Genomic DNA, 15,606 nt, shown 5'->3' on the forward strand with positions numbered 1-15,606 from the left:
CAGAGCCGGAAATGACGGGTGTTGCATTTGGTGTGGATCTCACAAGTTGCATCCTCACGTCAATTGTCAGCCATTTGGTAAAAAATGCCACCGCTGCCAAGGTCGAGGGCATTTATCCCATCGTTGTTTAGTGAGCAAAGGCGCGCCTCACAACGAAAAGAACCCAGAAAAGTATTCCAACCAAAGTCAATTCCAACGCAAAGGCCGCACTAATGCCATTCGTACAAAGGTCCTAGCAATCCGTGGTATGGCTGAGACCCTGCTGCAGTGATGACCCTTATGACAAAATTGGGTCAAACGATGACTCATGAAGTCGTGCCAGATACAGGTGCAACTGATACTATCATTAGTTCAAATTTATTGCGTCGCATTGGTATCCCAATCGATGGAACCTTATCAGTTGAGGAAGCTCCTTTTTCCTGCCAATGGCGATGAAATGCGATGTCATGAAACTGTTGAGTCCACAGTTCGGTTTCGAGATCTCATCACCACCACTACCGCATATCCTAGTCCAAAAGTCGATGGTATTCTGGTCAGTTGGCACACGTTAAAAGATTTACGTATAATTGGCCGATTTTTTCCCCTCAATGATCGAGATGCTTTGGAGGAAGGCCTTATTGAACCGCTTTCCTGCAGCCAAGCAATCCAAAAAGGACTAGTGGTTGCGGATAAGGCTGCTGAGGTGAGGCAAATCAAACCCGCAAAGTGTGTCACCTTTTCCGAGACCGATTCCCTTCAAAACTTATTGGACTCTTTACCTTTGGATCCAACACCACGAGACGTGGAACTTGTCATGACAAGCCTACTTGAAAAATACCATGATGTTTTCGATACGTCTTCTCTAAGGTCAATGCTCGGAAAGCCGATGCATATTTACTTAAGACCCGTACCTCCAGGTGATCAACTGCAACAACGCACGACTGCGGTGAAGGTTCCTATACATTGCAATGATTTGGCTAAGGCAGAGATCGATCGCATGTTGTCCGAGGGTATTATTCGCCCAATGATTGGACCATCTAAATGGTTGTCTTCTTTTCTGGTTGTCGCCAAACCTGGTGTGGGAGTGCGGCTTGTTGTCAACTTCAAGGAGCTAAACAAGTATATAATCCGCCCTGTACACCTTTTTTCATCAATTTCAGACATCATCAGCTCTGTAGATGCTTCGGCAAAATCGTTTGGAATTGGAACGATGGACGCTCCAAAGGGTTATTGGCAGGTTCCCCATGACGAAGCCAGTCAACCTTTGACCGCTTTTTTGACCCCTTGGGGCAGGTTTTGTTGGTGTCGTGCACCCATGGGATTGGCTTCGTCGGGAGACGAATACTGTAAGCGTGGAGACAATGCAATTGCTGGTATTCCAGGAACCATGAAAGTTGTAGATGATGTTCTCACCAGTGGATCAACGTTCCTAGTCCTGGTTTCACGTCTTCGAATCATTCTGGATCGATGTCGAAAGTATCATATCACCCTGAATCCAAAGAAATTTACGATTGGAGGGACCCCGACGTTCGTTGGACACAAAATAAGCAATGAAGGTGTTGTCTGAGATCCGGAAAAATTGAAATCCATCCAAAAGTTCCCTGTACCGAAAAATTTGACTGGCTTTCGCTCGTTTCTCGGTTTAGTAAATCAGTTGGCACACTTTCATCCTCATTTACTTCAGTTGGCGTCTCCACTTCGAACGTTATTATCTCCAAAAGCGGAATTCAAATGGATCGAGCATCACCAGAAAGCTTTTGATGAAACTCGATATGCGCTGGTTTCTACCCCGGTCTTTGCGCATTTTAGGATGAACCTCCCGACTGCTCTCTGGACGGATGCGTCCCACATCATTGGATTTGGTTTCGCACTTATGCAAAATCACGGCAAGCCTAATCAAGAGCACTGGCGCCTCATTACTTGTGGGAGCAGGTTTCTCACAAGTACAGAATCAAGATATGCTGCACTTGAGGCCGAACTTCAGGCGATCGTCTAGGCCATCTCCAAGTGCCATGGGAAAGTTGCGGGAAATTCCAAATAAATTTATTGTGCTGTTTAATGGCAAACCGCTGAACAGGTCTCGGGGTAATATGTGGCTGAATCCAGGGAATTGGAATCTTCGCCTTCAATTGTGTGGTAAGGTTTTTTAGCATCTGTCAATTTCACAAGAGAATTCGTCCTTGAGAAGATATTTCATACGATCTTCTTCACAGAATTGTCAATACGATGAACGACCTCGTGATCTTGAACCACTCGGAATTGGGGTCAAAGTAAGGGTCCAAGATGCATGCATCCACTCACCTTTGGGATCGGCTGGGAACTGTCAATGGAATTCGTGATGGCCACGGAGGAAGATCGAATGAAATATCTTTTCAAGGACGAATTCCTTTGCGAAATCGACGGATGCTAAAACCTTACCACACAATTGAAGGCGAAGATTCCAATTCGTCATGCTCAACAAAACTTTAACTATCCAAAGGATTCGGGTGCGATAGACCCAAAAGAAATTGTCGAAGCCCTATTCGATATCCTGAATTGGAATCCAAAAGAAGGGGCATGTAGTAGTTCGTATATGAAAGGTTCCGTGTCAAGTTTAAATAAAGTTTCAGTTCTTACTCACACAACCTTTCCTTTATATTTTTACGCCATGACATGAACAAGAGTCGCAAGAAAGATATTATTTTCAGGGTTTTCTCAGGTTTTGCAAAAACTGGAATGTCAACTTTTTGGCTTGAAGGACCTCAGTTACTAGAGAAAGAGGAGGCAAAAGTAAGATAAAAAACTCTCAATGATAGAATATTTGGTATAACAATGTGATGTGAGCAGAATATTAAACATGACTTTAATTGTTCAATTTTCAATTATATTTTAAAACGGACTGACTCTTATGTTCCATCACGTTGCGACCGAAATGGATCAGACGGAGTAGGTCATCAACCATTCTCTCCGTACCTGAAGCCTAGCTCATAATGAATAAACGACGGGTTGACAACGGGTCTGCACTGTTCAATTCTGTTCGTTATTTCAAAGCTAATAGGGGATGTCAAGTATTTGAGCTATTTTTCATTGCTCAAGCTTATCATAATTGTGAAGATTGAGCCTATTGTACTTGACGAAAGAATGTCAGAAAGACATTTTGGACAGAGTGAACAATAGGAATGGTTTGTTTCAATGAGGCATTCTTCTTTTTTGAAGGGCATTGTCAGATGGCTTTTTTAATACCATTTAATTGATTGAAACTCATAGATTCTCCGTTTGAAAGTAGGGATAATTTCAAAAAGCAAAGAAGGCCTTCAGTTTGGAGTGAATCATTGACCTAATTTGTTTTGTATCAGATTTGAACAAATGACCTAGACCTGAATTGTTTTTCGTTTATCACAGAACAAAGCATGAAAATAATTTAACTTTATTGACCGCTTTTGATAATTAACGATACTAAATTGTTGCTCTGTCTGTGTTTTATTTAGTTTTTTTTCTCGTCAGCATAAATGAAGCCTTGATTGGACTCCACAGATTGAGTGTTAACCGCAGTTAATTTGACGACGAGTTCTTCAAGATCTTGAATCCGCTGAGTCTTGCTTTGAATGGCACGTTTTGCTTTCACATTGATTGTGTCATCGTTAAGGATCTCGAGGTCTTCTTTGTCCGGATCCTCTTGTCCGTATGAATGGAGCCAATTGAAGCTTAAACCAGTGATTTGAGAGAGACCATGAGAGGATCTCTCCATGGCCAAAAACACACTGCCTATTATCAATCCCAACAAGAGGCACACAAAAGCTGGAAGGAAGCAAAATGATTGAATTTCCTCTGTGAGAATCTCTAAACCACTGGTTACTTTTTTAACAATACATAAGTATTGCTCTTCCTACGTGCATATAAAGGATGGTGCAGTTTCAGGATATATTTTGGCCGACTTTATGTTGAATGGTGACTTGTTAAGTAAAATCTGTGTTTGTTAGACAAGGGCAAGAATCCATTTAGTAATCAAATTTTAGATTTAGGATTGTAGGTAGACAAGGGCTAAATCTGAAAATTGTGGTTCCAGAACAAACAGAGAAGCAACTCACACTTTTTTAGCACAACATAAAAGTCTACATGTTATGAAAGGATGAAATGATAGAGCAATAAACCTTCACTCGAGCTTCACTTGTGACATGGATGCCATAAGGTTTGCTTTATTTATTCATGCATCAGTGCGCAATATTCCCAATCATTAGTAACATATCATTTGCAAGACCCTGCATGTCATTGAAGATAAGATGCTTGTAAGAGGAAAAATTCAGCGACTTTGAAAAACTAGCTATTACTGTGAAGTCATTTGAAAATAGCTTTTGAATATATGGCTTCAAGATGAAAAAATTACGAAAATCTGGCCGCGATGAGGCTTTTCTGATGGTGCTATTGTCCCGCCATCTAAAAGTCAAGCTCTGAGTCACAGAAAGTGACCGGGTTAAATCCAAAGAAACTAGTAAGGGAGGGCATTCAAAGAGGAAGGAAGCCAAAAAATGGAGTTCTCCCTTTTTTCTCCAAGCTAGTTCCGCCTGAGGACCCTCATGTCTGAATCAGTACATAAGTCTGTTAAACAAGCCATTGATTTGTTGAATTTATCAATGGCAAAGGTCTAATGCGTAAACTTTTGAAAGCATGAGTAAGCTTAACCGTTCTTTGATCACACTGAATGGAATTGAAACGCTAAATTCGTTCGAAATTAAGACAAATATGTAATTTCAAATGAGCCACTTTTCGAGAAATCGGCCCTTTGAACGGTAGATGGCGATAGCCTCGGAAATTAATGACGTCAACTTGAAAACGTGTTTTGATTTTGTTACCTGTAAAACAATTGTTCAGCCCCAAAGCTTTCCCACTGTAGTCCGGACAAATTTGAGGTCGGCTCTCATATTTGTCCAAAATGTTCTTGGTCGTTCCTCGTTCTCTCAAATGTTTCAAGTAATGATTAAACAACTGTAGATAAGGCGAATTCTTGGCAAAAGCGTATGCATAGGGTTTTACATCGTATTTGGCTGGAATAGCGATTACTTCACAGTTCCCATACTTCTCCAATGTTCTAAAGACAGAAGATTTAAAAACCATGGCGACTATTAGAAGTCACAAAGTGAAAATTCCATCAGTTCTTACCTTACTGCAAAGAAATTGTCATAGAAGGCCAAACCTGTGTCTTGTATCACTTGGCGAGTTTGTCCCTCAATATCTGCAGAAAGATGTCGGCTGAATTGATATTTAGGGGTAATTTCTACTCTTAGAATGATAGTCATACCGTTCGAATAGCTTGACAAATATGGCTCAATTCGGTCTTTCCACGCCTTTTGCCAGATTGGATCTTGGCTTTGTTTGAAGGCATCCATATAAGATGTTCCTGGTGATAAACTGATTCGGAAATCTGACTCATCCACGAGGCCTGTTTTCCGATTTGAACGATCGGGAGTCATCTCGAAATGCCCATCAAACCAAAACTCTCGAATAAGAGGACTATCTAGTTCTGCTTTTTATTGAAGTATCTATAGCTTATTAATGCTTTGTTGCGACATTTTTGGAAGTTTTTATTTTTTTAAGTATCCAACAAGCTATGAACGAATAGCTCAAAATAATTCGCTTCGAGAAAACTTGAATTTATAGGGAATGAAGTCACTCACTGCGTTAGTGGGAATAATTTCTATTTGGCCCATCTCGTCTCACTATGAAGTTGAGTATCCTCAAAGGATTTAGGGCACCTATGCACGTCTCTATGAAACAAGTAAAGTATAAAAATGAAATGCCTATGTAAAGCTCATTAACCTTGCAACCTTGCCAGTCAAACTTACGACTTTGCTTTGCACTGCAGATGCACTTCATAACTACGTGTATTTGTTGGCGGACATTTTGCAGGTGTGAATTTTGGTTGGGGAGTGTTTTGTAATCATGTTTTACGTTTGGCGAAACACACGTCTGGGGTTTTTAATTGCCGTGGGATTTGGGGCCCTAACCTTGTGTGTGGCTTATCGATTTCTTTTTATCAGATGGTAAGAATGAGATGTGTTCCTTGAAGGGAAAATCAAATTTTAATACCATTTCTGTATTGAGTGGCAAAAATATTCAAGGGCAATCGGGGCATATTTCATTTCGATGATTTTTACACTCTCATGAATTAAGAAAAAAATATATATTTTTTCAAGAGTGAAATTTATAAAACTAAACTCAATTGCCTGCCTCTTGCTCAACTTCATTCGTGGGCAAAATTAATGGCAATCCATGCAATTTAATCGAGTTTGAATAAGGTGAGCTGGCATTTCAAGATGAAATTGGTCGGTCCTTGAAGTGAATTGAACGGGAGCACGATAACACGAGTAGCCAAAAAAGAGATCAACATGGCTTCCCAATGCCAGAACACCAACGTTCCACCAAACATTAGGCTATGCAAAAGAAAATTCTTATATCGACTTTGGTGATCTTTGCACTTTTGACCAATTTATCATATTAATAAGCTGGAAGAGATGTAATTCTATTTATAACATTATTGAAGAATTGTACTTTGTCCCCTCTTGTTGCATGCAAACCATAAGAAACAACTTATTCTAGCGCCATCATCTTCTTTAAAGAGATAACATCATTTTCCTTAGTAGGGACCTGTGCTAACTAGAAATGGGTTCGATCCATCATATGCTAAGAATACGGTTGTATTTTTTGTACTAATACCTGAAGAACGCACATCGCGCTTTCCATGAAGTTGGGGTGATATCCCACGCTCGTGCAAAAGTCATCGCACCCGCAGTAAAAACGTACGATTTTCCCAACGTAAACTCCCGCCAATACTGGTCATACGACCCAAAGCTAAGTAGATAAAATAGGAATTAGCATGTTAATGATTTGAAGTCAGTGATTGCAATCGAGAATGGGCGTGAGAAAAAGACATAAGCTAACTAATAAATAGGTTAAATGCACGAGGCTTCGTGAGCACAAGCTTCAATTGCGAACGAATTGATCAGCCGTAAAACTAAATTGTGAGGGCAAAAAAGTCATGAAGACACTTGCGTTGGAGAAGAAACCCGAAAAATTTTAAGAGCATCTGTTAGGGCAAAATAATTTCCTTGACAAATTATCTGATTGGCCAAATCAAATGATATGGCAAACAACGGATCAATTAAAGGGGAAAACAATGATTTTTGACACAAAGGATGACTAACATATATTTTTACAAGAACTTTTGATAAGTTAACATGCTTTTATTTGCCAGATCCTGAAGTTCTGAATTCCTCACCCAATCAACCATTAAAAAACTTTTTCTCAAATGGCGAAATCAAAACAATGTAGCTGATAATACTTTGATCATTTGATCGTAATTTTCACAGTATTCTCCATAGATCTGCTTGTGGAATAATAAGTTGACGGTTTTACTGGGGACCAAATCTGACCTAATTTAATGGATTATTTGACACAAATGCATTGATCTGATCCCAATCAAAGTTACCTGACAGTCAAGCACAACAGAGGAGGAGTCATCACTATGAAAAGGATTAAGGTCAGCCATACCATCCAATGCAATGGCTCCACAAACGCCCCATAATGGGGCGTGCCGGATGGATTTTTAATGAACAAACTGTGATATATTTGTGCGATGGGCTCAGCAAAGCTGACCACAGAGGAGCGTTCTTTGGTGACCGTGAAATCTGCAATGGCTAAAAAGAAAGAAAGCCAAGGTCCCGCTTTAGAACCTCTCAAAAACTGCATTTCGGTACATCCTAATCCCAAGGAGAGTGAGGGTAACTCTTTCAGTCTTTTCGTTTTGCATTCAAATGAAATTTAAATGAACTGAAAGAAATAGACAGTGGAACATAAACAGGTGGTTCTGAAAAGACGAGCAAAACCACTTGATTTGGTAAGTAAAGTGCACTTGTTTGCAGGAGTTAAGGGATTTTCAAAAGTGCTTTGGCTATTTTAACTCTTTTTCTTCTCATTTGTACGTCAGCCATAAAGTGTTAAGAAGATAGTTATCATTGCTAGTGCTGTTAAGATAATTCCTTACTTACCCATGTCTATTTCTTTGTTCTGAAGCATTCCAATCATTCCTGACCAACCCTGGCTTTCACCCAGAATTGCTCCCCATTCCCCGTCGGGAGGTTGGGTTACTTGGAAAGTGAAATTGAGGATTTCCTGAAAGAGTTCAACCTTAAAGGCACTCATAAAAATGCGAATGATTACATTACAGTCATTGTTTGAGAGTAAGTGTAAAACATTGATCAATTAAATGAGCTTACTTGAAGGTTAAAGAAGACATCAGCGAACATGCCACCCAACGAATAGTCCATTGGGATTCCTGAATTGGAAACAGTGATTGGAATCATGGAGGTGATGTAAGGAGGAGAAACCATGCTGGCAATTTTAAACTGATGGCCCTGAAATTGATAATTTTTAGATACGTTTTGAAGGAGTGGGAACGACGCGCAGTCTACAGGTACGAAAAGATTCATAATTTCTGTGATTGGCATATGAAAAAGGTCCAAATTATTGGAAGCAGAAACGGCAGGGCAGGAACTTGAAAAGAAAATGACAGTGATGGAGTTAATGAATGGAGTAAGTTGACACATGAAAATTAATGCTCCTTCTAATGAGAATGAAATCAATTTTCCAATTTGCTTTGGTAATAGATATGTGCCGGAAAAATAAGTTTTAATTAGAGTCATACCAAAAATGTTGTTACCAAAAAAAAGTTTTTCACATATTTTGGGATTTTGGGGCCCAAAAAAATATTCTTGTCCATTTTCAATTTTTTGACCTTTTTCTTTTTTTCCTGTGATGATGCGTAACAAACAGAAAGATGACTTCTGAGAACAAGGACTTTATTTAGTTGTGGATTACATAGGACACAAATCTAATCATTAAGTGAGCAAAAATGCCCTAATCAATAGCACTAGACTCTCGAAAAGAATCAAATTCATACTGTACCACAACATCGGAATCACTTAAAAGGTGTCTTAATGTCAAGCATTGCAAAAAAGAGGATTTAATTTCTTGTCAATAAAATGAAGAAGCTCAATATATCACCCAGTATATGCAAATGTTTTCCTTAAATTTTGCAGCAGAAAAAGGCAATATACAGGACTAACAATGACCTTTTGGCCATGGCAGCAACGTTTTTTGCAATTCATAATCTTTTTTCGTTTATTCCCAACATAATTTTTCCCATTTTTTCTCAACTTTTTCGTACCTGCTATTTTTTGCATTCTTTTTCGCATATTTTCCAACTTTTTTTCATTTTTCCCAACTAACAAAAAAATGGCAGCTGTTTTTATTATCAAGGTCTAGTAATAAGGACCTAGCATGGACATGGCAAAAATATGCTTCTTAGGGATAGCAGGTTCAATTACCGGTGCTTGAAGCTATTATAATGTAATATTTCTTTTCATCTATGTGTTGCTTGATATGTGTTAGAGGGTTGTGAGCTATTTCCTGACTAGTTGTTTATTGTATTGAGGGGTAGGTATTTATACAGAGAAATGGATGGATGATTAGGAGTATGGATTGAAGGGGGAGAGCAGATTGACTATAGAAGACCAGAACATGAGGGGGGGGCAGGCTGGGTAATAACACTTAGTGACTAGAATTGATAATGAGACTAGAATAATCTTCATCCCAAGCATTGGTTCTAGTTGGCGGGCATTGGTCTAGTAGGCAAGCTTTGTCTGTTGGGTGGGAATTCATCCATTGGTTGGGAATTTGTTTGTTGGGTGGGTATTCGTCCATTGGGTGGGAATACGTCCATTGGGTGGGTATTCGTCCGTTGAGTGGGTATTTATGTTGATTGGGTATTTGTCCGGTGGGCGGGATTCCATCTGGTGGGCCAGTATTCCATCTGGTGGGCAATTCTTCCATCTGGTGGGAGGGTTTTCCATCTGGTGGGCGGGTGTTCCATCCGGTGGACGGGTATTCCATCCAGTGGACGATTCTTCCATTTAGTGGGTAATTCTTCCATCCAGTGGGCAATTTTTCCCGTATGGTCGGCGTCTTCCCGTGCTTTGGCCATGTAGGTTGGCTCAAACCGACTGTGCCATATTAAAGTGAGGCAGTTTCTGACTACTTGTTTATTGCCTTGAGGGACATGTATTAATGCAGAGAAATCGATGGATCATTAAGAGTATGGATTGAGGAAGGAGAGCAGATTGACTAGAGGAGACATATAACAATATGGAAGGCAAAACTACCCCCCCTCAAACGTGTTGTTGCCTAAGTTTTGGAAAGTTCATTTGTAAATTTTTGTGTAATTTTTTTTAAGTTTTAATGCAAATTTGCTGTCAATAAAGACAATATTTATCTGCAAGTTTTGGCCGGATCTAGTTTTTATGCTAGGAAAAATAAACGGGACAGAAACAACAAACCGAAACGTTTTTGGTTAACATAAAATTAACATATATGGGTTGTTTTAAGCAACATATAAATGACATATTTGGGCCAAAAATCCAACATATTTTGTCGGAGCCTAGTAATAATTAATATTGCACGTTTGGCTGTGACAGCGGAGCGGAAAATCCCTGAATTGGGACATCCATCATCAGATGTCAGGCCGAGCGAGAGCGCTGTCCTCTGACTCCGAACAAACAAATAAGTCAAAGAGAGACGGATTATTCTTTTTATGGGATTAATCATCGTTGGGTTGAGAAAAAGCTATTTTTATCTTGCATTTAAAGTTTTGTAAAATTATACCTCTGTGCCGACTCATATCTCAAGTTCCAAAATTGCAGTTCTTTCTTTGAAGGTTCTGAAATTGCAATCTAAAATAAAATGATAAGCCATGACCAAGGATTCATCGCAACTAAACTGTATCTCCGCCTAGGGACAAATCTTAATTTAGTTTTTTGGTCAGCAAAGAAATAAAATTAACCCATAAACCATAGAAGAAGCAAGGCCTAGAGATTGCAATGAGAGCTAGGCAAGTGGACTCGTTTTCAGAGCTCATTGGTGACAGCTGAATGGCTAAAAGGGGGATGGTATTTCGGAAACAAATACTAACGGTTGTAATGCTAGCTTTGGTGGCCGGTCAATGTTCAACCTTCCGACCGTAACACCGCATCTACCCAAAAGTACAAAAGACCAAAGGCCCAAAGAGGGAAAGTTTCTCATATTTTCATATCTCTAAAGTGCGACTTTGAAGTTAGTTGAAGATGTTTTAAGCAAAGTTGACCAGATTCTTCATAGATTTGATAAAATCTTGATAAATTGCTCTGTTTTATCGATCTTTTTTCATCAGCTATTTGTTTGACACATTTTTGTGCATTTTGTGTCCATAACCATAACAGCGATCACAAATCACACTGTACCCTGACATATGTACAAATAAATAGTCAAAATGCAATAAAAGCTGAATAAGACTTTTTTATCTAATTCTACTGGGGAATACAGTCCCAGTAGACGTTTGTTTGTTTGTTTCTTACGGAGTCAAATGCCAGCTCTCTCGCTAGGCCTGCCATCTGAATGATGGGTGTCTCAATTGAGGGATATTCCAGCTTTGTCATCACAGCCAACATTAATTATTACCTCACCCTCGGGAATAACCGCAGGTTCGCCCATTTAAGTTGTTAAAGCAGCAACTTATGCTGCAATTAAGTACGGCAAAGAAGCTTGAACTCGGCTAGCCTGGGATCGAACCAGGATTCGCAAAATGGAAAGCGGATGTCTCTACCAATACGGTGCCCAAACTAGCCTGTCCCAATAAACGTAAAAAGAGTGTAACAAAAAATCGGCAATCAAATGAGACCGTGACCAAAGTGTCCATACAACTGCGTTATATTAGGGCATAAAGCATGGAATGACGTAAGAAAAATATTGTTGAAAAGGTGGGCCATGCAAACAATATCACATGAATACTTATCATTCTGAGCCCTAGCTATGAATTACCATTTTGCTTGATCAATAGAAAATGCACTCGAGCAACCTTTCATGACGATTAATATCGAATTTCTATCAATGCCTATCTGAGATACAATTACAAACTGAAACTTGACAGCCTTAGATGTGCAACACTCCACTAAATAATCGATGTCATAAAAAATGCTACCCCACAAAAGGCAAAGGAAACGTACGTTTTACAAATAACATATTTGCAAAAACTATCTTCACCGTTTCATCTTAAGATTAGCTGTAGTATCATACGGTCTATCTTATCATTTTCAACTCCTAAGTTTATTTTTCGAAACCTCAAAACTTAATTTATAAACATTACAAATTCGCTTAGTAACTCCTTCCCTGTTTCATTTGATTCATTTTGCCGAATTAGACTAGATTAGAGGGCTTGTCGGAGAAAAGTACCTCCAACAAAACCACTTGAGACTTTGCTTTGAACACATTTTGGTAGTTGGGCAGCAGGGTGTCGGGCTGATCGACTTCTCTTGCGTTACTCAGTTTCAACCAAAGCAGACAAACGAGCCATCAACTCACTGACTCCCTGAATTCGGAACTAAATTTTGAGAATCACGTGACTAAATGTGTTCAAAGCCGATCCCCATCGCACACACCAGGCAGCCGAGAGGGAGCCAAAAAAATCTCAGAAATCTCGTGAGTGTCGTTTCTCTGACTAGCCCTCTTGACTAGATACTAAGTAAGTACTAACTCATAATCATCTCATGACCAAGTGCTTTTTAATGGGCCAACGGATTAGGGTAACACTGATTTTGGAATCCATTCCTACTTAGGGCCTTAATTGTAGGCTATTTTTCCAGCCTTTCAGTTGCCATGATCAATTGCCATGGTTTGTATCAAATAAAGCCAGCAAATAAACCTTACCCCCAAATCCATTCGGCGTTTCCAAATTTCTCTTTCGGTCACATGAAGACCAGATGAGTTGGTCCAGAATCCCACGGCCTTCAATTTGGCATCATGGCTGTGGGATATTTTATAGGTTTCATAGATAACAGTTTTATTCAGCTGAGCATCAAACAGATAGATTTGATCGTCCAAGTCAATGCTCAAAGAGTTCATGAGACTCTGTACTTTGGAAAATTCCATCCCATTCATGTCAATGAGCCAGATCTCGTTGGTGACCTGACACTTGAAGGCTTGAGTTAGAAAACTGAGTGTAGATTGCAAATCCAACGCCACGTGAAGATCCGGAGTATTGGGTCTGGCATCAATTGTGGGAGAGGCGAGGTTAACGTCAATGATCTTCATCATTAGGTTCCTGGACAACGAAAATTGCACAATTAAAATATGGTTCTCTGCAACCTCTGACAAGACAACCAACTAGGCTTCTCAAATTCCACCCTAATTGAATTGAAATGGTTCTTCTTTTCACAAGAAAGAAATACTTGCCAATCTCAAGAGTAGAGGTGTAAGCATATTTCTTTGGTCAGACGTCCTTCAAGTCTGACTTAAAACACAGTATGGAATCAACGCCCACATGTTCTGACAAGTATTAGAGGGAAGCAAATTAAACAATGAAGGAGCCAGAGAAAGAAGAGATGTGGACTTCATTGTTCGAACTAGCCTGGATTCTCATGGGCTTAAAGGTGCTCTCAAAACGCACACTAAGCCTCTACGGTCACTAGAATTGGCCCTAAATCCTGAGTTGGGACAAAGCTCATGAATACTTAAAAATATACTTTTCACTCCTTTGAATTTTTTGTAGTCCCAAGTCCCAACCTTTCTATTCTCCCTCCCAACTAAATCTCTATCTAATCTGCAATATTTTTACGAAAACGTCTTACCAATTTTTCTACCTTGTGCACAAACCTACTGACCTACATACGAGTCTGTGGAGCTTAAATTGGCATGGTATATTCAAAATGTGACCGGTTAATCGAATTGTATAACGTTAGTAATACTAATGAGTTGTGATACTATTTCACGACTGAGCATCCGATACATAAGATACATCCAACCACACATGTGAAAAGCTTTACCTCACTTGAGCTGAATGTGCTCATAAAACTTTCTGTTCTATTGGAGGACCGCCCCTATATCCTTCATGGACCAAACCTGTGCAATATCGTGACTTCCATTATTTACAAGTGAAGTATCTAATGCCATCGACCCAAAGGTCATCATTGATCATTCCATTTAAGGCTACAATACTGAAGTGGCGGAAACAGGAGCAAGAGCCTATGAGCATCTCATCAAAAACTAAGATGTCACAACATTAGGCTCTGGAGAAATCAAAAGCCTTTTTTTAAACTTTTGAAGTGCATTTTTGACCAGTCCCACTTTTTTGCACCATTATAATCTGCTTCACTGAAACATTACCTTGCTTGTTGGCGATATGGAATGATTTCGTGTCGGTGTTTACTTAAAGGTAGATAGATAACATGACCAAGAAGACTGTTCTCGCTCGCAAAATCACTTAAAAAATTGACTGGCGGTAATACCACTTTTCCAAAAGTGACGTGGAACACGATGTTCATGACCAGTTTCCAATGGAACAGGTGGTATGTTGAGGCTTGAACCATTTTAATTCAAAGATAAATATCTAGAATCAATCCTGGATTTATGAGTTTGACATTGTAAAGCCACCCCCAATGATATGAATATTCGCAATAGTAATTTCCTGGTGAATAAGTGGTCACGCTTGAGTAGATTTACGACTGCTTCTTCGGACTCTTCAATGAAGAGTAGTTCACGTATCTTTGGACGAGTCGCATGTTAAGACGTACCCTTGAGTACTTGAGTAGAAGAAACAAAAAACCTTCCGTTGATACGCGGGGCATTCAAACATTAATGTTCAATTTGTCAATGAATTTTCAAGTAGGTCATTCCTTCCTGAGGGCATTTCCTATTCTTCTGATACCGTTTTAGCTTTCCAAGTAATTTACCCAAATCGTAGGGATGCAATTGTAAGTTTGTTTCAAACTTCTTTTAAGCCTCTACCTGTCCACGAACTTCTAGAAATATGGACTGTGAACGAGCTTCCCGCCAAATCGGCCTGCTCTCGGTCATATCAATTTTAAGCCACTCAGGAATGTAGATCTCTTCCATTAAAGACAGGTGATTTTTATACCATTTACTTGTAAAGTGGTAAGTTTCAAAGTTATGTTGTCAAAAGCTTATGTAGCTGAGCAAGAGCAGGCCGAAAATTGGAATGTTGTGCATTGTTTATTAGATAACTTTGGACATATCTCCTGAGTTCCCTAAGCATAGTTTTGTCCCCAAACTTGGCCAAGTTCAACTCTTCGACAAGATTTTGTGGTTGTATCAAGTGTTCATTTGGAGTAAAGTGAACGGTTTAGGAGATATGACAATTTTACTTCCTTTTGCAGCCCACCTCTCTAGAAATCCGTGACCCGTCCCATACCTTTCCTCAATGATGGCAAAATCTTCTTACTTGAGATCTCCTCTTCTACAAACTGGCTCAATGACAAGCTTGCTGATGTTCCATAGTTTTCTTGCAATTCTTTTAAGACCGATTCAGTGCATTTTCAAGGAATATCCGTGCAAAGGTTCATAGGCAATTAATATTTTCCTTGGAAGCCTATCAGCATTTCAGTCAATCAGAAAGACTTAAAATATTCAAGAGGACACCGTAACAGAAAGACATGATTTTTTTCGTAAACCAAAAACTTCATATCATATAAACGTAACTAAACAGGTATCAAACTTGCCTGTTGCATGGATTGTTCATTAACAATTGATTGCGTTTAGTATGAACATGAT

At 39.4% G+C, this 15,606-nt stretch overlaps 1 protein-coding gene across 1 annotated transcript; it reads right to left on the reverse strand.

Annotated features, from left to right (window-relative positions):
- Nucleotides 1–3,371: 3,371 nt before the first annotated feature.
- Nucleotides 3,372–14,562, reverse strand: LOC131881944 (glutamate receptor-like). Its single transcript, XM_059228937.1, has 10 exons — nucleotides 14,203–14,562; nucleotides 12,748–13,141; nucleotides 8,229–8,366; nucleotides 8,001–8,124; nucleotides 7,442–7,649; nucleotides 6,670–6,804; nucleotides 5,255–6,386; nucleotides 5,116–5,188; nucleotides 4,809–5,044; nucleotides 3,372–3,756 (listed from the first exon to the last, which is right to left on the reverse strand). The coding sequence occupies exons 1-7, from the start codon at nucleotides 14,403–14,405 to the stop codon at nucleotides 6,233–6,235; spliced, it is 1,356 nt and encodes a 451-aa protein (XP_059084920.1). The 5' UTR covers nucleotides 14,406–14,562; the 3' UTR covers nucleotides 3,372–3,756; nucleotides 4,809–5,044; nucleotides 5,116–5,188; nucleotides 5,255–6,232.
- Nucleotides 14,563–15,606: the final 1,044 nt, after the last annotated feature.

The sequence above is a fragment of the Tigriopus californicus genome, chromosome 6 (assembly GCF_007210705.1).
Source record: "Tigriopus californicus strain San Diego chromosome 6, Tcal_SD_v2.1, whole genome shotgun sequence".
In the NCBI taxonomy this organism is placed as follows: domain Eukaryota; kingdom Metazoa; phylum Arthropoda; class Copepoda; order Harpacticoida; family Harpacticidae; genus Tigriopus; species Tigriopus californicus.